Raw genomic sequence first — 22,079 nt, forward strand, 5'->3', positions numbered from 1 at the left:
CTGCACCATATATCTAGTCGGGAGTGGTGCTGACTGAAAACAGATGATTTGGAGCGATTCACGCGCCATCTGTTGGTCATTCTAAGGACTTATTGAACTACCTTCGTATGTAGGAGATGTAAATTCAAAATCAAAAGAATAATGCTCTTTCAGTTTTCATTCTTTTTTTCTTAAGCAAGTCTCACATTTGGTAACAGTTGTAGAATGTTTTCTACGTGCAAATTGTTTACATTCGCAAATTGTTCACGGCGAAAGAGCAGCAGTTCAAACGGTTGCATAGCAACAGGACGAGGGATAGCAGGAGCCGTATCGCCCAATTCTAGGCCGTTATGAGTACACATGAAATTAACGAAAAATGAGGTCCACGGGACCGCCGCGCGGAATTCTAAGGGTTAAGTTATCGTGCTCACAAAAACATACAGATGTACATACATGCAACAATATATACATACAGACACAGGCGCAAAAACCTGTTTTTCGGATTCGGGGGGTCTTAAAACGTGAACAATTTACAAAAATGGAGGGGGCGGGGGGAATTTTACAGAAATCTAATACCTTGTCTCATGAGAATGTAATATTTGTTTCAAGAATTACAGACCTTAACTATTATGTTAACACTTACGATCAACACCCATCAGTATGGGTCAATATTAAAGATTTAATTAATTTTATTCACAGTTGTGAATGTTACTCACTTTACATTATTCAATATTTCTGTCAATATGAAGAAATTTTCATTTAATTGTAATTGCAATTAAATATTATTTAGTTATGTTTTAAACATGCGTACAATACAATTTCGCATCCGTCAGAAATTGCTAAATTACTATAAAGTAGCTTTTATTCTGATTTTAAACTCAGATTTTAGAATTGCATTGCATGAACTGAGAGTAAAACTCAAGTGAGCTGAAACTAGGTTCTAAACCTAACGCGTCCTGAGTGCATTCTACTCCCTTCGGGATCGTTTGAAATCATCTTCGGTTAAGTTCTCATCAGGAGTAAAACCTTCCGACCGTCTGTAGGTTTAAATCTTCCGAAGATGGAAGCCCGGGTACTTTTTTTTATCAGTACACAAACCGAAAGACCGATCCTCTGTACCTACTCTCTACTGGATTCAAACGCTAACCAGATACTGCCACAACCCATCCGTTTCTGAGTGATTGAATAGCAGGCAACGTCCACTCGAGATGGGATCACTTTTTCCCAGCAGTAAGTATTTTCCGATCTCGAGGAGAGTTATACCTCACGATTCCTTTTTCGTCGGTTCACCGTTTAAAACCCAAACTGATCTGAACGTTTTACTCTCAGTCCCTGGCCTTAAACAGTATATTGCGATACTTTTTATTAATTTCATGGAAATACCGCGCTTTCTATCCTACTTTAAACAGTACATTGCTATAGATGTAAAAGATAAGTATTTTACGAAATTATATTTAAAAATAAATAAATGTATATATAATGATACGAAATGCGTTATAATTATAAATTAAAATAGGATAGAAAAAGGGTGAAGGGACGACATGGAAATATTTGCACACGGGCGGCCGAATGTCCAGGAACGGCCCTACTCACTGTACAGCGAAAAGTCTTAGCAAATATTTTGGAAGAGAGACTCAAGCGGTTCGAAACCCGCCACGTTCCAGATTTTTAATAGCGTTAGGCATACGATTATACGATTAGTGGTCGTTTATTTAGTGGTGCCTGATGGTATATAAATAAAACTTATTAAGTAATAATAATATTCAAAGCTTAAACTTTTTTTCGTTCAAGAAAAGATTATTTGAAATATTTTCTAGAAGTTGAGAAAAGATTGTTTAACTTTTTCAAACATATTTTCTACTGCGAGTTGTGGAAAAACGCCGAACTTTTTTTTGAAATAGTGGGCCAGCTTAAAATCCTAACGTTCGGAAATTTTCCTACCACAAATTATTCAAAAAAAATTCCTACACCTCGCAGGCTAGCTAATAACCCTAACTTTCGCAAGTTTTTCCAATCATATGTATGCATTAGGAAAATTTCTTGAAAGTTAGGATTATAAGCTGGCGCACGAATTTCGGAGATTTTGCCGAACAAATTTTCACAGTGTATAACACGTACTATAACAAGCTAGCGCGCATCACAACCATTACAGTTCTCTGATACATAATTATTCTTAATATTGGAAAAAAGAGAACTTAATTACTCAATACCCCTTATTTTTAAACTTAGACTATCCTTCGTGTGTCCATGTGTCCATTTATATTCCGAGATATCCTGGGGGTATCGTAGGGATATCTAAGGAAAATTTTGAATATCAAAAAGTCTATAAAAGATATAAATGTATTCGAAATATAAAATCGTCCACCTATCTTGCTGAATCTTTTCTTTTCAGATTAATCATTATTTACCATTTTAAAACATTTTCTCTATCTTTTAGACTAAACTTAGCTCACCGACTTTTCCAATTTTCTCTTTTGACTATTTTGTTCAACATTTATGTCAATATAATAAATTGTATTTTTTTTCATCAATTCACTTTTTGTAAACCAGCCTATCCCTCATCTATTTATGCCTGTCTTTTTCTATTCCTTTGTCAATACTGACCGCCTGCACTTCACAACATTTTTTTTTATCTCAGCTTATTCTTGTTTATTCACGAAACTTTTCTATATCTTTATGAATTAACAAATTTTGTCTATCTTTTCAAGTTCATTTTGTTAACTCTATGTCTTTCCTCAATTCTCTTCTGTGTAACCTCGTCAATTCATGTCTTTTTCTATCCTTTGTCAATGTAACTCTCCTTCTATCGTTCTCAATAACTTATTCTTTTCCAGCCCAGAACATTAACACTTCGTATATTCATGTCAATCTTTTTCTATATCTTTTAAATTAAAGGTAGTCTATATTTTTCTTATGACCCACTTTCCAATGTCATTGACGTCAATATTTTTCTACATCTTTCTTAAAATAATTCGACGTGTTCTTTTCAGTCCTCTCTTGTGCAACTCGCTCTTTTCATCGTCTGTTTACGTCTATCTTTATCTATCCCTTTACCTTTGTAAAACCTCTCCTTTCTATCCCAACTTAACATTGTTTATTCATATCTATCTTCTTTCTATGCTTATCTTCCAGATTAAATAAATACTCGTCCTATTTTTTATCTCCTTTTGTGTCACTTAGTCTATAAAGGTTGTCCCCAGTCTATTTACGACTATCTTTCTTTATTCTTGTGTCAATATAAATCTCTGACTATTTTCCTGAATTCCTGTATTCCTTTCCAACGCACAGACTATTTTCTAAGTCAATTTAATCCTATATCATTCTCTTGTTCAAATTAATAATCTTACGCATTGTCATTTAGGAATATAGTTCAGAACCTCTTCCGCACAATCTTTTAAAATAACTTGAAAAACCAATAAAAATTGAAGCAAAAAATGGATTGATAATTGTTTTTTGCACATGTGCATTCAAACGCATGTCATACACGTATAATTTTAAACACAGGCGTAAAACTCTGCGCATTTAATATACTTTACTTTATAATTGCACATGTTATGTCTTTTGTTCGACTAAAATGCCTATTCTGGGACATTTTTGGAAACGTACTCCATTCCGGAACATTTCGACTTAAACAGAACTCTTCACAACAATCCAGGAGAGTGGGTTCCTATTAACAAAGTTTATTCGAAAACAAATATGTGCATAAAAAAACCTTCCGTACGATACGAAGGTTGATTGTACACAAGATTTGATCACAGACAAGTATACAACTGACCGGTTTCTTGCAGCAACGGTGTTCGCGCATTTTCAGAAGTCACTTTTTTACAGTTGTTCTTCATGATGTTACGTGCAAAACAAATTAAAAATAAGTGCTTCTAAAAATTCAAGGACTCTTTTACAAGAGAAAATGTATGCAGTTAATCTAAAGAAATATGTATAGATGTATTTTACTTAAATGTATGTATTTTAAATGTATGTATGTTAAATGGATGTATTTTACAGGCTTGAACTCACTAGTACGTTAAAAGAGACTCATTCGAGAAATTTTGAGATCATTTTCTATATCTTATATTCATATATGGATGGGTGTTTTCCGCGACCAACTCTTACGTGGTATGGTTAGTTCTACGCCCGACTCCTATATATGTGTACTTTCACGATGCTTATATAAAACATCGTATAAGCTCAGGGTTATATTTACAAAACATGATTTAATTCAAAAATCTAATTGATTAACATCAATAATCATTGAGTTTTTCCTATGTTTGGAGGTCAGGATATACAAAGAAAAAGCCACACAATTAGAATATTTGAGAGAACGTGATTGGGCTGCTGGATCGAAGAAGGGCACATAAACCTATTTCGCTGGGAGTGGGGAGACCCCTGGAGGCTTTCAGAAACATTTTTGAATTTTGTTTTTTGAAGACTATGTTTAGGTGTAGAATTTTATTGTGCATCTTTCTCCATTCACGCAAAAAGTTGTGGCTTTTTTAGTTTTATAATTAAAGCCAAAAAACTGGCTTTTTTGTACAAATTAATTTTGATTCGCTTTTCACTTCAACTCGTGCTCAGTCAGTCAGTTTTAAGGATTTTTCAATAAATTTTTCAGGGAATGTAGTTTGAAATGTCCTTTGACTGGTAGAGTAAAATACGCCTTCTTAAGTTTTTATTGGAAAAAACAATCACTTGTTAGCTATTACTTAATTCTACCAAAATTATCAGGAATATCTTTACAAAATCAACAATGTTCAAGAAAAACCCTTGTCAAAGGTAATAAAAAGAAATGAAAATACTTTCGAGCTATTACTGAGCTCTATTGAATCGCGAAAAGAGCAGTCGGAAAGAAACAATCAATTAAATAAATATGACCAAACATGAATTTTGAACCATTTCTAAATTGAACACGACCATTATCTTCTGCAGAGACATGAGTTAATTCAAAACAATTAGTTTAAGACAATAAAACGCATTTCCGAAATTAGGCACTCAAGCTTGTATGCCCTGGGAACCTTCAAATATACAATTGGCTGTCTGGATGCAATAACGGCGTTCGCGTCTTTTCAGAAGTCACTCGTTTCTTATTTGATTTAATGATTTTATGTACGAAACAAATTAAAAATAAGTTCTTCTAAAAATGCAAGGACCTTGTTATTGCAATCAGCCAACCATTTAATAGTACAAAAAATGTACTTAATCTAAATAAATAGGTATAAAGGAATTTTAGTTAAATGTTAATGGCTTGAACTCATTTGCGAAACTGTGCAATAATTTTTAGTTTCATATATTCTTAGATGGACGGGTGTTTCCCGTAACCAACTCTTACGTGGTACAGTTAGTTCCACGCCCGACTCCTGTTTATAGTGTATACTTCCACGACGTTCATATCAAACATCAGTTTTTATTCTTCTAAAGAACATGGTTTAATTTCAAATAGAATTTAATTTCAAAAAACTAATTAATTCAGATCAACATTTATGGAAATTTCTAATTTTTAGAAGTTCAGAATAGAAAAAGAATAGCCATATCATTAGAATATTTCAGAGTACATATTAATTCATATGAATGTGATCTTACTCAACGATCTTATTGCAGTATGATTACTGACTATAAAATGCGTCATTACCAAGCAAGGTGGTGGATAAATATATTATTTTTTACTATCCGGAAGCTAAGTGCAACTGATATTTTATCAGAGAAAAGTATATACTTTTCTTTTTTTTCATACTTTTCAAGTAAGTTATAATCATATAAGAATTTCCTTATTGCATTCAACCCATCAATTATATAATTAATGGGTTGAATGCAATAAGAAAATTCTTAAATTTTTATAACTTACTTCTTTTTAATTAGCTCCTCGTGATGTTTTGTAGTAGGCAAATTAAAAAGAAGTGACTTCTAAAAAACAATGACGTTGTTACAGAACCCAACAGCTTAAATGTTCAAACAACCCAATCTGGTTTATTTAAAGTTAATTGACTAGAATTCGTTGGTTCCCTAAAAGAAACCTATTTCAAAAATTTTACGATGATTTTCAATTACAATTTCCTAGATGGAAAGGTGTCTTACGCGACCAACTCTTACCTGGTACAGTTAGTTACACGCCCGTCTCCTGATTATAGTGTGTACTTCCACGACGTTCATGTCAAACATCGTATTATCAATAAGAAATAGAATATAATTTGAATAATATAATCTACAGAAAATTTGAGAAAACGCGCATCAGTTTTTATTCTTCTAAAGAACATGGTTTCATTTACAATAGAAAATTATATAATTGACGGGTTGGAGTTAATAATGGAAATCTTCTATTTTCATAACGTACTTGATTTTCATTTGTTCCTCATGATGTTTAGTATTAAGCAAATTAAAAATAAGTGACTTCACAAAAACAAGACGTTGTTATAGCACACAATCGCTTAATTTTGCAACAAAACATATGTTGTTAATCTAACGAAATAGGTATGGAGGTATTTTGCTTATAAGTTGAATGGCGTCGACAGCTTGATCACTAAAGAGACTCATTTGAGAAATTTTGCGATAATTTGCAAGATATTTTATGCCTAGATGCAGATTTTGTTTTCCGCGGCTAACTCTTACGTAGTACGGTTAGTTCCACGCCCAACTCCTTTATATAGTGTTTACTACCACGATGCTCATATAAAACATCATATAAAGAATAAAGATATAATCCAGCGGAAATGTGAAAGAAAATTACATTCATTTTTAGCTCTTCAGAGGCCAGGTTCCAATTTCAAACAGGGTTTAGTTTGAAAACCGAATTAATTCACATCAACAATAATGGAGTTTCCTTCATATTCATCATTGTTAGGACGTAAAAAAAGCTACGTAAAGCTTCTTCCTTCATAATAATATATATTGTTTATATATTAAGTATGTCGTATTTTAAGTCACATGTAATTTAACTTAAATAAACCTGATTAAAAATTTATGCCACAGATTTATTAATTCAGGAAATACTAAAAATTGCAAACATGTAGTCAAACAGTGAGAACCATGCTTTTAGAATAAACTTCCGGCAGAATTAATATTATTATATTCCTCTTCTCTTCTAGTTTTTTTTTTATACAAGGCTACCGTTGATTTTGTAAAGAATCCAGCACAATATTAATGAATCATTACATAGGGACACTAAAAAAATATTTGCCAGGTTCAAAAGTTTAGACCACTCGACCCTCTGTTGTTTGATGCGCTGACTGTGAATCTAAAAGCGAGATCTTACTATTATATCAGGTTTTTGTGAAAATGAGTATAATTTTTTAAATATAATCATCTGAAAGTACCGACCTGGTGAAAATATTTTCGATTTGGATTCAGCTCCTAAAAAAGCAGCTGGATTGAGGGTTCTAATCTGAACGCAGTCCCATGGAGGTAGATTAGTAGAACAGTGGGATAGTTTTGACCAATGAGGTGGTTGCATTACACTAGCAATCACCTCAAATGTCAAAACTATTGCACTATTCTACTAATCCACTTCCATTGGACTGCGCCCTTTCTCGTTTCTAGTAGGAATGGTATTTCTGGAGCCAGTTTAAAACTCATTGGTGTTGTCCACGATAGTCATATATGCTGCGGTTACTTTGAACTCTGACTTCTACATAAAGTCTAGTCAAATGTGTGAATTGTGTCACATTTTCCGCAAACCTAATAAATTTGTAAATTATTAAGCGATTTAAACGCCTCTACATAGAAGTGTAAGGTTCAGTTATGGTTTCCCATTTAATAGTGAATTGGCTGCAATTCTTCATTTTTTTATCAAAAATATTATGATCTAAATATCTGATAAGAATTCTCGTTTTTTTCAAAATTTTAAGGCTTGTGGATTCCAATCTCGAAATTCAATTTCGTTATTTCACTTACCAAATACCTCAGTAAATATATTTCGGATACCAGGTCCACCTATTTTTTTAAAATAGAAATATGCCTAGATAGCATAAAAAACTGCCCAATTTTGATAATTTTTGCGGAAATTCATACACAGATTTCTATTTAAAAGAGAAGTTGGGCTTGGTGTCTAAGAAATATTTATAGTACTTTCCTAGCAAAAAAAAAAAATGGCTCGGAATGACCGTTTCGGTAAGATTTCGGAAAGAGTTCGGAAGGAGTTTAAAAAGAGTGTTCCTTCCAAGCCTTTCTGGCGTGTATGTAAACTTTCCTTCCGATTCATTTCTGAACGTCAGACTGTTCCATCATACTCATAATGGGGCGATTGAATTTTAAAACTAGTTGAAAATAAAGGTTTAGAATCCTACATGTAAACGACTCGGAATTAAGATGACGTAAGTATACCGAGATTCGCATTAGCGCACAAAACTATCGACGTATGCGTAGCAAATTTGATAAAACCAGCATATAAAATTATATAACTAACCCTGGCGGACCGAATTAATACAAGCGTTACGCTACAGCGTAACCATGAAGTAACCTTAAAGTAATCTTAAATAAATAATAAATAAATAATAAATAAATAATAAATAAATAATCTTAAATAAATATCTAAATTGTTGCAATTAAAATTTTACATTATATTTTAAGTTAGAAGATAATGCCGTAATTGCAATAGGTTTATTTTTCAGAGTTAGATATTTAAAAAAACATAATGGCTGTCATTGAAGTTTGCTAAAGGCGACATCAAGCGCATCTACTCTCAGTGGTATACTCATGATTATACCACTGAGAGTAGATCGCGGAAAATGAGTGTTAATTTGAGCTAATTCATATCAGATTTCATGAAACAATTCTTTATTTTGCCTCCAGTAAAAGCACTGAGAATTTGTTTCTTTACTTATTAACCAACTTTTAAAGCGCATTTAGCAACTTTGTCATGAAAATTATAATTCATACCCCGATCAGTTCACGCTATATTCTACCGATTTGAAATCAAACTGAGTTGTAGAGGTCTAAACATTTATGAAAATTGAATATAACTGAGGCTAATCATATACTTTAGAATATGTTATATTTAGTGATGTGGAACTACGCACTACACATAAGAGGCGGTCGTGGAAGTAAACGCAACGCACAAGACTGTCGTGAAAAATAACACTTCACATAAGGGTGCATAAATATATAAACCTGTATATGCATATGAATTGAGTATATAATTTTGATGTAAATATGATATAAATTTTATGTGTAATTTTAATTTGTCCGTCAATTGTAATGTATTGAAAAGTTTCGGTTTACTTTATTTGAATTTAATTGTTTTCAATTGTATTTATTAACCGTTAATTCCAGAACATTCCATAAACTCGAAAAGTGAAAAATATTAAATTATTAAGGTTTTCGAGTTGATAACTTAATATTCATTTCATTTATATAAAGCAATGCATTCGCTCTAGTATTTTATGAGCAGCTGAAAATGTACTTGTATTTTAGGAAATCTTTTAAATCGAAAGGGCCAATCGCAGTTTCACATTTGAACATATACAGTAGGAAATAAAACAGCATCCTACGTAGGTGGCCCTACGTAAACAACTACATAAATTTCCATGACGGATCCTATCTAAAAGCCTGTGTAGGAATCTATATACTTTCCATAGGCTCCCTAGATTATTACTGCGCAGCTGGATGGGATTTGTTGTGGGGGCAAGTATTCGTTTTTCACGTAGGGCCACCGGCGTAGGATCCTGTTCCATTTCCTATTAGGAAAATATATAGTTTCCTATACGATTATACATAGGTGTACCATTGAAGGATCCCATATATAATCCTACATAGAATCCCACCTAGATTCCTTTAAAGGATCCTACATAGGGACTTACATAGGAATTTGCAGTAGGGGTGTACTGTATAGCGCGCGCCTGTTTTAATCGAGAATATACACTCCACTTTTTATTACAAAAAATAACAATAACATTTTCGGGATAAACGAGCTGAACAAGCTTGTGTAATTGCCTGTAAATTATGTGGTTAAAATATTACGTTCGATAACTCCTGCGTTTAGACATACTTTGGCGGTAACGAATTTGACAGCCGTTTGAAGCACCTTAAATTATGGCAATCGAACTTTGAGGATAAGATCTTTATAAAACTAATCTCTCTCAACACTTTAAAAATTATGATGTATTCATTTACCTGCATATTTACATGTGACAACCAATATATTCACATATGTATTTAAATTACGTACAGTTTTCGAGATGCATACAAAATATGATATATTTTTAATTGTTCAATGTAAAATTATGATATTTATAATTTAAAAATGTATAGCTTCTGATTGTTTAACATTTGAATTTCTAATTTTGAAAATTAAAAAAATTGAACTGCAACTTTGCTGAAAGAACCCTTTCTACCTGTTTCGCTAGCCAGAAGCTCTTTTAAGGCAGCCTCTGTGGTTACAGAGTTACCCAGGAAATGAGGCATTCTGAATCGCGTATCTGTCACTGGAATTCCAGATAGCCGCCCATAGGTTAGAGTGAGTTTCGAATGAGAAATCAGATTTTTTAATCGGCCAAGTAATTTTTTTCTCGCACCCATTCAGTAGCGAATACGAATCAGCATTAACCGATAGAGGAACAATAGTTCCGATAAAAAATTATTCATTCAAATAACAAATTTTTTATTTGGATAGTTTAAATTATTTACTAAAAAATAGTTAAATGGGCAACTTTGAAGAAAAACCTGGTATACATATAGTCTACTTTAATTTATAAACTATTTAATCAGTACTATTCAACAGAATACTGATTATTCAGATTGAGAGTAGTAAAAAGAAAATTAATAAACTACAATTGGGCACTCCCAGAAGATGTGCAAGTTTGTTATTAATCACTATTTTATCAGACTCAAAGTTTTTGATTCTTTCGTAAAAAACAGCATTAAATATTACAGAATAAAACATTGGACTGTGCAACTCGCTCGATTTATCCTTATGACTTTCTCTCGATAAAAAGAACGTTTCAGTTTCTAAGCCGCTCAAGATAATCGCAACAACTGTCTGATTTTTTTCGAAACATCGAAGTAATTCGAAGTTAATAAGACTTCTTAATCAGTACTTTTTAATTGAATACTTATTATTCAGACTGAGGGAGTAGATATCAAGTTTTCGCCAAAGGGTACACTTTTGTATATAGTTCAATGTTTCCATAATCACTGTAAATATTAACCAATTTTCATGAATCTTTTTCACAATTTCTTCAAATTATGCCAATAAACTAATTCTGCTAATTAAAACTGAATCAAACCATAACTTCCTAAGTTCAGTTTTTTAACTGGTCTGCATCTTATAAGAATGAAAGGGTCATGATTTAGGAGCAATTTACAGCGCTCCAGGGAGTCTGCCTCGTGAGTTTTACGAGGGTCGATGAAGAATGCCTCGAGAATCTACATAAGGCTACACTGAGTGTCACTGCAATTTTTATCCATTGTTCTCTCCCATTTTATTGTTAAAAAAATATAAACATTGTATCCAAAAACCGGCTCTGTCGCCGCTGAGATACCAATATTTAGATGACGCACGCAAGAAATCAGACAAGAATATCAAAAATTGAGGACAAAATCTTACATTCCTTTCCAGAACTCTAATAAATCCCCTTAAGGAATCGTCATGTGTGTTGTGTTTTTTCGTATTATATATTGCGTTAACAATTTTGGTCGGTAGGGACGGTAGCAGACGCTGTGCGAGGGGCAAGAGCGGCAAGCGGGTGATTCGCCTGTGTTCCCAAGTTAATCATCAGGGGTCAGTATTTCTGGAATTGAGATATCTAAAGCAGGTTTCTGCGATCCAGTGAAGAAGTATAATACTAATTACCTTTTTAAAATAACTTTTGCTATGAAATGACTGTATTCGTATGTGCATTTATTAGCAATGAGATATCTACTAAAAGAAATGGATTTGCAATAAAAAAGTTTTGAACTGTGAAACGTAAAGCTTACAAAAATTGTAATTTAGCATTTTTTAAATTTTGAATATGTTGAATTTTTTAAATTCACAGTTTAAACTTATGCCTACCTGTATTACTTTAACAAATTTAAATTGTTACAAAGAAATTAGTGAACAAAAGTTATACCTTCTTTATTTGCCACATTAAAATGCACCTATCTAATATTATCATGAGAAAATGAAAACAAAATATTATTCACTAACAATGAGAAGACGTTAAACATTAATTCATAACAGTCATTTTCATAAATGAGCATGAGACGCTCTTACGCCATCTAGTAGGTGTGTCATTCGCACTCACGCTTCCCTGTAGCTGGTATGAATTTGACCTCACGATGAATACTCTTATATGCAACGGCGTTTTCCGTGACAAAGACTCATGGAAATATTGCATTTTCGCTCAATAACTCGCGTTTTGTGAACTTTGGTCTAAAACTATAAATTTCTTGAGTAAATCGAATTTTAGACACTTAAAGCACTCATCAGAGATTTTAGAGCAATGCGATTTTGAACAAGTAACTTAAGCTATTCAGATTTTGGTTTAAAAACTCAGAATCCTTGAAGAAAATTTAATTTTCATGAAACATATGATAACAGGTGTTTTCCACGACAGAGGCGTGATAGTGGGCGTGTACAGTCGCGAAACTCACCGCTGCAAAAGAATCCATTCTCGGTCGTTGAACATACCATATTATGCACAGGGGTTAGTTCCACGTGTCGCTGAATTGATCGTTAGATATAAAAAACTTCAACGACCGTCGCTGAAGTAACCAAATGTCGCTGAAGCCACTGCAGGAACTATGAAATATATATATATATATATATATATATAGAAAATTCATCATTGATAAAATAATAATTTAAAGACTTTAAAGACTCAAACTAAAATTACTCCTTCATTTAACAAACTTTCATTCGTATTTTATTTCCATGAAATAGAAATTTATTTAATGAAAGAAAAAATATTCGAAAAGCAGACATTCATTCTAGTAAAATGATTGCAGGCTTAAAAAAGTATTAAAATCCACACATGATTTTTTTTGTAAAAAAAAATATGATTAGATTATTAAAACATTTGAAATAGTAAATCAAATATATAATAATAGTAAAATAATTTTGAACCTTCCATAGGATTTCTGTACGTCCAGGCAATTAAAAATTAATTTACGAAAAACATTGTTAACTAATTATAAATATTGTATAGATTAAACTTTATATTTATAAAAATAAATTTCATGTGAAATAATATAAAATTATAATCTTCGAAAATAAAATTAAGCAATACCGTTCTCAAATATAAACAAAATTGATCAAATAAACTTATGATGAGATTTAAATCCAATATTTTCAATTGTATTTCTTAAAAACTAAATATTTCAATTATGTATGGTTGAAAAGCGAGCTCGTTATTTGATGCAGTTAAATGGAATATTATTTTTACAAATGTTATAAAATACATTCAACTGACCTGAAATTTTGTTAAATAAAATGGTTTTTTTTGGGTAAAATACTGATACTAACTACATCGAAGCAAGCATTTTTGTTCAAACCATGCATACAATGCTTTATCCAAGTAATTATTTTCGATATTGTTTATTTTCTTTTTGGCAAAAACATTACCTTTACTGAACAGGATCCTTTTTCCTGACAATGCGGCTTATAGTTTTTTTTTTCAGAAATGTTGAAATTTACTGCGAGATCAGATACATTTTCACCTTTATCGAATATCTTTGTCACTTCTAATCGATGCGATAAGGTTCAAACAACACTTTGTTTCTTGTTTTTATCCATTTTTGAGAGATCGCAAAATACTGCAACTTTTTATCACTGGCACTGACTCGAACGTGGTGTGATATCGTAAACACGCGCAAACAAGCACGTCCGGGAACGTCCGCACGGCCCTGATTCGACGCTCTTAGTGGTCAGTCTCACCTACTACTTAGTGTATAGTACAAGAGGACTTGGTTCCCGAAGCGGAACAAGACAAGAGGGGCTACTGTACGATTTTTGGACAACAGTTTCCGTTGCACTCTGGAAGCCTGACAGCGTTCTCCAAGACTTCCAGAAACGAACTATATTCGTGAACGAATTCTCGTCTATGATCGACTATAAAATCACTGCCAAGGAGAAAGAAAAGAGGTATAACGACCTTAAAAGAGAGCTGTAATGACTGTACCCAAAATATTCGGTTAAAGTAATTGTCCTTGTGATCGGTGCTCTCGAAAATTCGTAAACTATCACTTTGGAAAGATTCAGGAAGAGGTTCCATTCTGAGCCTTTCCGAATTGTATGTGAACTTTGCTTCAGATTCCTTTCCGAACGTCGAGCTGTCCCACTTATCAAATCTTTCCGATCATTTCTGAATGTCCTGCAAGTTCACTCGTTCCTAATGTTTCCGAATCAAATTAAAAACAATATACTCTCGTAATAATAATTTATTTTTTATCTTCAACGCATTTTAAATTGAAAAAAATTATATTGAATCCTGTTAATCTAGTGAAGATGATTCCCAAATTCTAGAAATAGGGAAATTTCATAACTCTTTTTCGACTTTCGTACATTTTACATATTTGTTGCACATTATCATTTCTAAATTTGTCAAAATTATAATATTCCATTTTCCTAACGCTCATCTGTAATTACAATAATATGCTCTTTTTTTATAAAATTCATCTTTTGTATTGTAAAAATAATACTCTATACAAGAAATATACATTGTTATAAGCTAGACTTGTAAAAGCCATAAGAAGCGTCACTTCGATCGACTTCCGTATGAGCCGTTCTCTAGAAAAATGGCTCAAGTCGATTTAGGTTGTTTCTAAAATTTATGAATTATTACATCGTTGCGCGCCTCTTTTTTTGTATGTGAAGCTATTATTTCCTGCACAATAAATGTAATTATATTAATGTATAATCAGCTTAAAATAAAATTATTGCAATACTATCACTGTATACTACGTCACGTAGTTTTTTACAGACTTTTTCAGGCCTTCTTCGTTAAAACGGCTTAAGTATTAAGTTGTTAATACGCCGATAATTATTCGTATATAATGTTTAATTCTCTCCGACCGGTCGCAATTAATTATTATTGGATACTATAACTTTTATCTGAAACAAAATAAAGTACGCTAAAATTAAAATAACCACTCATCAAATACTGTACATTCTTAAAATGCAATTATCTCAAAACGACATTTTTCGACTTGAGCCGTTCTTCTAGAAAATGGCTCATATTCACAATAAAAAACCAGGTTTACTGAAACTATGGGAAATTAGGAATATCTAACATTAAATTTTGACTCAATCAAAAATCTTCGAAAAAGTTCTGCCAATATTTCAATGTCTCTGATTGTCGCCAGCGCAATTCTTATCGAGAATTGTGGCGCACTGGCACGCTCCCTCTCGGTTGTGCAATCAATGAACCCAATCTATTGTAAGTATACGATTGCATCAAAAACTTGTCTGAACCAAAACAATATAATGTTATCATAAGTTTGGTAAAATGTCGTTAGTAAGTGTCAACGTCTGCCAACTCAAGCGGAAATCTAGACTATTCTAGATAGGATTAACTAAGAGCGCATGATCTAGAATAGACCTCTTTCAAGATGATATTACTATCGGCGAGAAAATGGTAGGCATCTGGGTTTGAAGTTTAGAAAGTCAGCAAAAAAAAATGCTAGCGTAATAAGTTAATAGTAATTCGAAAGTGTAAAGTGTTCTCCATGAATAAGTTTAAAGAAATTAGTGTAACAACATTTGTGGTGCTTTTCAGGCTAAGAAATGTAAAAAAAAAAACACAAGAAATTTTGGGCCCATTAAAGAAGAGTCAAGTTTAGCGCATTATTTTTTATAAAAAAGGCAATGGCAAAAATCTGAAAAAATTCATGAATATAAAGAAAATATTTCTGACAAATTAAAAGTTACAAGCTTGAGAAATAATCAAGATTGTTGCTTAAAGTCACAAAAATGTGCAATTGTATTATCTTCAATTCTAATGAAAATATTAAGGCGATTCAAACTCCAAACTGCAACGGATAGGCTTTGCAATTATTTAATATCTCTCGGAAGCATATGGTTATTTTTTTTTCGTGAATGTCCGAAAATATCGAGATTTTAACGGAAAAAGCAGCCATCTTTCTTGGAAATTGTAAATAATTAATCACTGGCAAGAAGAAGGAAAAAGAAGATAAATATCAAGACCTTAAAAGTGAACTGCAACGAATGTACCAAAATTATTCTGTTCTACCCATTTTTTTCTACGGGAAACTGAGAGGAAATTTATGACACATCGAGAAAAAAATCCCAGCTGAAAGGGCTCGGAGAACCCTGTTTTCTGGTATAACTTAAATTAGCGCTTTTGAATAAAAATAATTTTCAATTTGATACTACTTTAAACGACATTGAATGTTTCAAAGTCAAAGCTGCATAAATTGTTAAATTTTAAATTTTTATTAGATTTAAAAAAAAATTAAAATTGATTCCACAAATTTGTCTAAAATAAGAAATATAATTTTTCGACATTTTTGCCGTTCAAATTGTAAATGTTTACATTCTCATCAGAGAAGGTATTAGATTTGTGTAAAATGTGACCCCCCCCCCCGCCCCCTGTTTGTGTCAAATGTCCACGTTTTGAGACCCTAAAATCCGAAAAACCGGTTATTAAAATTTAAGACTGATGTGTAGATCGTATGTGTAACGTTTAAAACGTACAAATAAAATTGGAAATGAGCAAATTGAGTTTTTAAAAAACCGGCAAAAGTTGCAATAAAAGGTTTAATAAACAATTTTTTTTAAAGAATGCGCATTTTTTAAACGAGACAATGAAACTACGTCTGTTTTTACACCAATGCATGTTATGAATTGCAATAATATAAATTTATGAAAAAGATATACAATTTGAGGGACAAATTAGTGTGCGAAGCACGAGATACGTGACGAGAATGTGTACGTTAAAGCCGAAGGAGCTTTAATATGAAAAGTCACAATCACTAAATGACTGTTGTCGAAGCTTTCACCTTCAGTTTTAGAAACTGTGTGTGCAAGTGTGGGTAATATACAAAGACCGAGCGCGGAGCGCGAGGTAAATACGTTATCGAGCGCGAGATAAATATATGATCGAGCGCGAAAGCGCGAGAACCAAAGGTCGCGCTTGGACTTGCGAGCCGCGCGCGATGAGACTGCGCCCGCCAGGCGGGCGGATTTTTTCAATTATAAACCTTTAAAATTAAATTATTCGAAAAAAACTTTTAAAATAAAAAGTAATTTTTAATTTTTAATAGAAAAGTTTTGAAAAGAGTTATCGCACCTGAAGGGGGGAAATTCTTTGCATTGGTATTCATATTATTTGCATTGTTATTAGATATAATAATTTAATCAATTATTTAAGTCCATTTAACAATTTTTTAAATTTTTAACATATAAAAATGGTTATGGGTTTTAAAATTAAATATATTTTTAATATTTTGCAATAGAAAACTCAAGGACGCGTGAATTTCTTTCTACTTTTTAATATTTTACATTACTTTGTTGTGATATAATTTTGGAGGTCCCGGAAGCTGGAATTACAACATTGTCATATTGATGTGGGCACTATGCCATAATTTAGTGCTTATTTAGTGCTAATTTATGCTGCAGAAAAAAAGTTTTGTGCCCGGTAATATTGGCCAAAAACATGTAGTAATGCTAGCGTCAGCTGAAACCACAACTTCGGTATGCGAAACTTGGAAACTATTAGTGGTATCAAATTCTCCTTTCCGCAGGAATTTAGTGCTAATTAAGTGCTCTGGATTTGTGCTATTCAAAAAATCCGGGCACTTTTTTTTACCAAAAACGTGTGGTAATGCTGGCTTCATGTGACTGGTGTTGTGAAACTCGGAAACTATTAGTGATATCAAGATCTGCTTTGCGTAGGAATTTAATGCTAATTAAGTGCTAATATATTCTGCAAAAACTAAATTTTTTCCCGGTAATTTTGATCAAAAACATGTAGTAATGCTAGCTTCAGGTGACTCTGGTGTTGTGAAACTCGGAAAATATTAGTGATATCAAAATCTGCTTTGCATAGGAATTTAGTGCTAATTAAGTGCTAATATATTCTGCAAAAACTAAATTTTGTGCCCGGTAATTTTGAGCAAAAACATGTAGTAATGCTGGCTTCAGGTAACCCTGCTATGTGAGACACGGAAACTATTAGTGATATCAATATCTGCTTTCCGCAGGAATTTAGTGCTTCAGCTTTTTTTTTTTTTTGCAGAATATATTAGCACTTAATTAGCACTAAATTCCTACGCAAAGCAGATCTTGATACCACTAATAGTTTCCGAGTTTCATAACACTAGTAACCTGAAGTCAGCATTACCACACGTTTTTGGTAAAACTAAAAGTGCCCGGATTTTTTGAATAGCACAAATCCAGAGCACTTAATTAGCACTAAATTCCTGCGCGAAGGAGAATTTGATATCACTAATAGTTTCCGAGTTTCGCATACCAGATACACCTGAAGCCAGCACTATTACACGTTTTTGGTAAAAAAAAGGGCCCGGATTTTTTGCAAGGCATAAATTCAGAGCACTTAATTAGCACTAAATTCCTGCGCGAAGGAGAATTTGATACTACTAATAGTTTCCGAGTTTCGCATACCAGAAACACCTGAAGCCAGCACTACTACAAGTTTTTGGTAAAAAAAAGTGCCCGGAATTTTTGCAAGGCATAAATCCAGAGCACTTAATTAGCACTAAATTCATGCGCAAAGCAGATCTTGATATCATAATTATTTTCCGAGTTTAACAACACCAGTCACCTGAAGTCAGCATTCCCTACCGAAAGAAATCTCCTAGTTTTCTTTAGTGAAATAGCTTGGCCCATTTGAGTCTATAAACAAAGTCGATTTGAAACAAAATAGTCTCGGAGATAGTTTGAGAGATTTGGGTCCTTTTCAAGATCCTTTAAGTGGTCGTTTTTTAAGCATTAAAAAAAAAGTTAGATATCTGAAGTCATCGAAACCCATAGATTCCGAATTATCATGTTTTAGGCTGTTAACTATGAAATTAAAAAAAAATCTACTTCTAAATTTTAATCCGAAAGCTTAACAAAGGACCCTTGACTGTCGGCTACTCTATTGAGATAGCATCTCTTCTTGTTATTTATGATCGTATTCTTATTTCAATTTCGGAAAGGATATTTTAAAGCCTTCAGACCATTTAAACGAGCTTCCTGGACCTTTAAAAATATCTATCTGAGTGCCTGCAGAGAATTTCTTTGAGATTCTTTAACCTAAAGAATTTTTATTATATATTCAAATATTCTTTTCGGTAGGGTTACCACACGTTTTTAGTAAAAAAAAGTGCCCGGATTTTTTGCAAGGCATAAATCCAGAGCACTTAATTAGCACTGAATTCCTGCGCAAAGCAGATCTTGATACCACTAATAGTTTTCGAGTTTCGCATACCAGTCACCTGAAGCCAGCATTACTATTCGTTTTTGGTAAAAAAAAGTGCCCGGATTTGTTGCAAGACATAAATCCAGAGCACTTAATTAGCACTAAATTCGTGCGCACAGGAGAATTTGATACCACTAATAGTTTCCAAGTTTCGCATACCGGAGTTGTGGCTTCAGTGAAGCTAGCTTTACTACATGCTTTTGGCCAAAATTACCGGGCACAAAATTTTATTTCTGCAGCATAAATTAGCACTAAATAAGCACTAAATTATGGCATAATGCCCACATCAATATGACAATGTTGTAATTCCAGCTTACGGGACCTTCATTTTGGATGTAATTATAAAAATTATATAATTAAGGTTTACTTTAGATAAATTTAAGTATCAATTTGAAAATTAAATATTGAATTATTTATAAACAAAAAATTTGTTAGGGAATTTAAATTGCGAGTATAAAAACATATAATTGCATTGAATATTTTAATTAACAATATTTAAGTAAGGAAAACTAAAATTCATTATTTGATTTCACAATTCTCAATTTTGGAGGGAAGTTGCGAATAGAAATAAGAGTCTTGCGTTTAAGGTGCCCACCCTACCGAAAAAATTTTTTAGTATAGTTATTTTAGGTAGATATTTTTAAAGGTCCAGGAAGCTCGTTTAAATGGTCGACTATCTCAATAGAGTAGCCGACACTTAAGGGTCCTTTGTTAAGCTTTCGGGTTAAAATTTAGAAGTAGATTTTTTTTTAAATTTCATAGTTAACAGCCTAAAACATAATAATTCGGAATCTATGAGTTTCGATGACTTCAGATATCTAACTTTTTTTTAATGCTTAAAATTGGAATTAATAGAACTTTTCTCGTGAATGGAATGAGATACGCCGAAAAAGACTGTTTGAATTCAACTAGAAAATTGTATATCAGTATATAAGTTATAATTGTAAATAAGTATAATGAGAAAATTCATCAATTAAAAAAAAGTGTTAATAATTTGAAGAGAAATTTAAAAAAGGAGAGCGGATTAGCCACGACCAACTACTGTAAATAACTCTGCCCGCCCGGTACTTGCCGAAAACAAAAGGAACATTATATTACCGTCGCACCACTTTTAAAACGACCACTAAAAGGATCTTGAAAAGGACCCAAATCTCTCAAACTAACTCCGAGACTATTTTGTTTCAAATCGACTTTGTTTATAGACTCAAATGGGCCAAGCTATTCCACTAAAGAAAACTCGGAGATTTCTTTCGGTAGGGCAGCGGCTCAAATCAGGTAAAACCCTGACTGTTCGGGGGCCAAACTGTCTAGATCCGACTTGTTGGCCTGGGATCGCTAGTAGATAGAAGATCTACATATGGAGAACCCTGGCTTATAACGACATAAGAAATATTAGTCCGCAACGTCCACAAAAAATGGAATTATAATATAGTTTTTCCACACATTTAAAATTATTCGATCAAGTTCAGCAACATATGTTGCTAAATTAATTATTTTTAAAATAATCTGCAATATGGATTGTATGTTATAGATAGAAATGTCTGTAAATTGACCTTAGTACATATCCGGAGAGGAGTAAAGTTCAAAGATAATACTCACTCAAATATATTCTATAATCCATAGTATTTAAAGTACCACGTTCAACTATAGTGTACGATGACATTTTTCTTGAAATATTTTTTAAGCAAGGAGATTTTTGCAAATTAAATATCCGTTCAGCAATTGAAAATCCTGGACGACCCGTGAGTTTATTTAAAAGCTTAGAACAGAACACGTGCATGATCTTCTAAAAGGCATGGATGATAGACATAAGGAGACAAAACTAGTGTAACGGAAAAGAAGCAAATTTTTGTCTTATGAGAATAGTTATAATACTTCACGAGTATAGCGCTAGTATGTCACACGTATAAGATGGTGGCTTTCTATGTTGAAATTTTGCATATTTTCAATGCAATACACCTTTTTATTTAAGAAAACGACTTTGCGCAAGCGCGAAAAATTTATAGCACTTCCATGTGAGTTGAGGACAATTTTTCACTGAAACGTATGTGAGAATAGTAGTAAACATTGACGAAAAAAAACTATTTCGAACAATTGGAAGTTAAAAGCTTACCAAAAAATAAATGTCTGATATACCAGGAGAAAATCAATTGAAAAGAAAAAAGATTGGTGTGCACAAGATGTGCTGTTTTTGAAAGTGCAGAAGTGACAGTCGGTGCAAGTCCTACTTGGAATGTAGTTATTATTTTATTATATTTCCAAAACCCTGTTTAATATATCAAAAGGGTGACATTCCTGCTGGTTCACTTAAAAAGTATATTAACAATTGCGCGAAAAGCAGGAAAAGTGATGTGTGGGTGAGGTTATGTGCGCGCAGAGACAGTATTTTTCAAGCATGGAGGACGTAAACCAGGATACTTACATTTGCTCATTGCATTCTTTTAATTATAACTTATTTTTATTTCAAATGGTTTATAAAGGTTCAATCAGATGTTTAAAGTTCTTTAAATACTAATGTTCTCTCATTGAAACAGTTCAGTATTGAAAATAAAAATCTGCATGTACCTTCTTTAATTTTGAGCATGAGATTAAAATCGTCTTTCTAAAGGAAGTATTTTTCGATTATTTATACTCGAAGTGCAGTTTATTTAAGAAAAAGTCATGACATTATTTATATCTATTTACCGTTGTTCAACTCAACACGTCTTTTATCAAAAATGTTCAAATTCAAATCCTGTGGATTATTAATTCTTTCAA

At 32.6% G+C, this 22,079-nt stretch overlaps 1 protein-coding gene across 3 annotated transcripts in view; it reads right to left on the reverse strand.

The window, feature by feature from the left end:
* The window catches only part of LOC117181507 (inorganic pyrophosphatase), a 112,284-nt gene extending 91,115 nt beyond the window's left edge, over nt 1-21,169 (reverse strand). The window contains exon 1 of one of the 3 annotated variants that reach the window (XM_033374258.1): nt 20,922-21,169. In XM_033374258.1, the coding sequence (XP_033230149.1) occupies nt 20,922-21,102 (181 nt within the window). In that variant the 5' untranslated portion in view covers nt 21,103-21,169. The remainder of the gene's footprint in view (nt 1-20,921) is intronic. The other 2 variants (XM_033374259.1, XM_033374257.1) reach the window with 2 other exon arrangements.
* Nucleotides 21,170-22,079: the final 910 nt, after the last annotated feature.

This window comes from Belonocnema kinseyi, chromosome 10 (assembly GCF_010883055.1).
Source record: "Belonocnema kinseyi isolate 2016_QV_RU_SX_M_011 chromosome 10, B_treatae_v1, whole genome shotgun sequence".
Taxonomy (NCBI): domain Eukaryota; kingdom Metazoa; phylum Arthropoda; class Insecta; order Hymenoptera; family Cynipidae; genus Belonocnema; species Belonocnema kinseyi.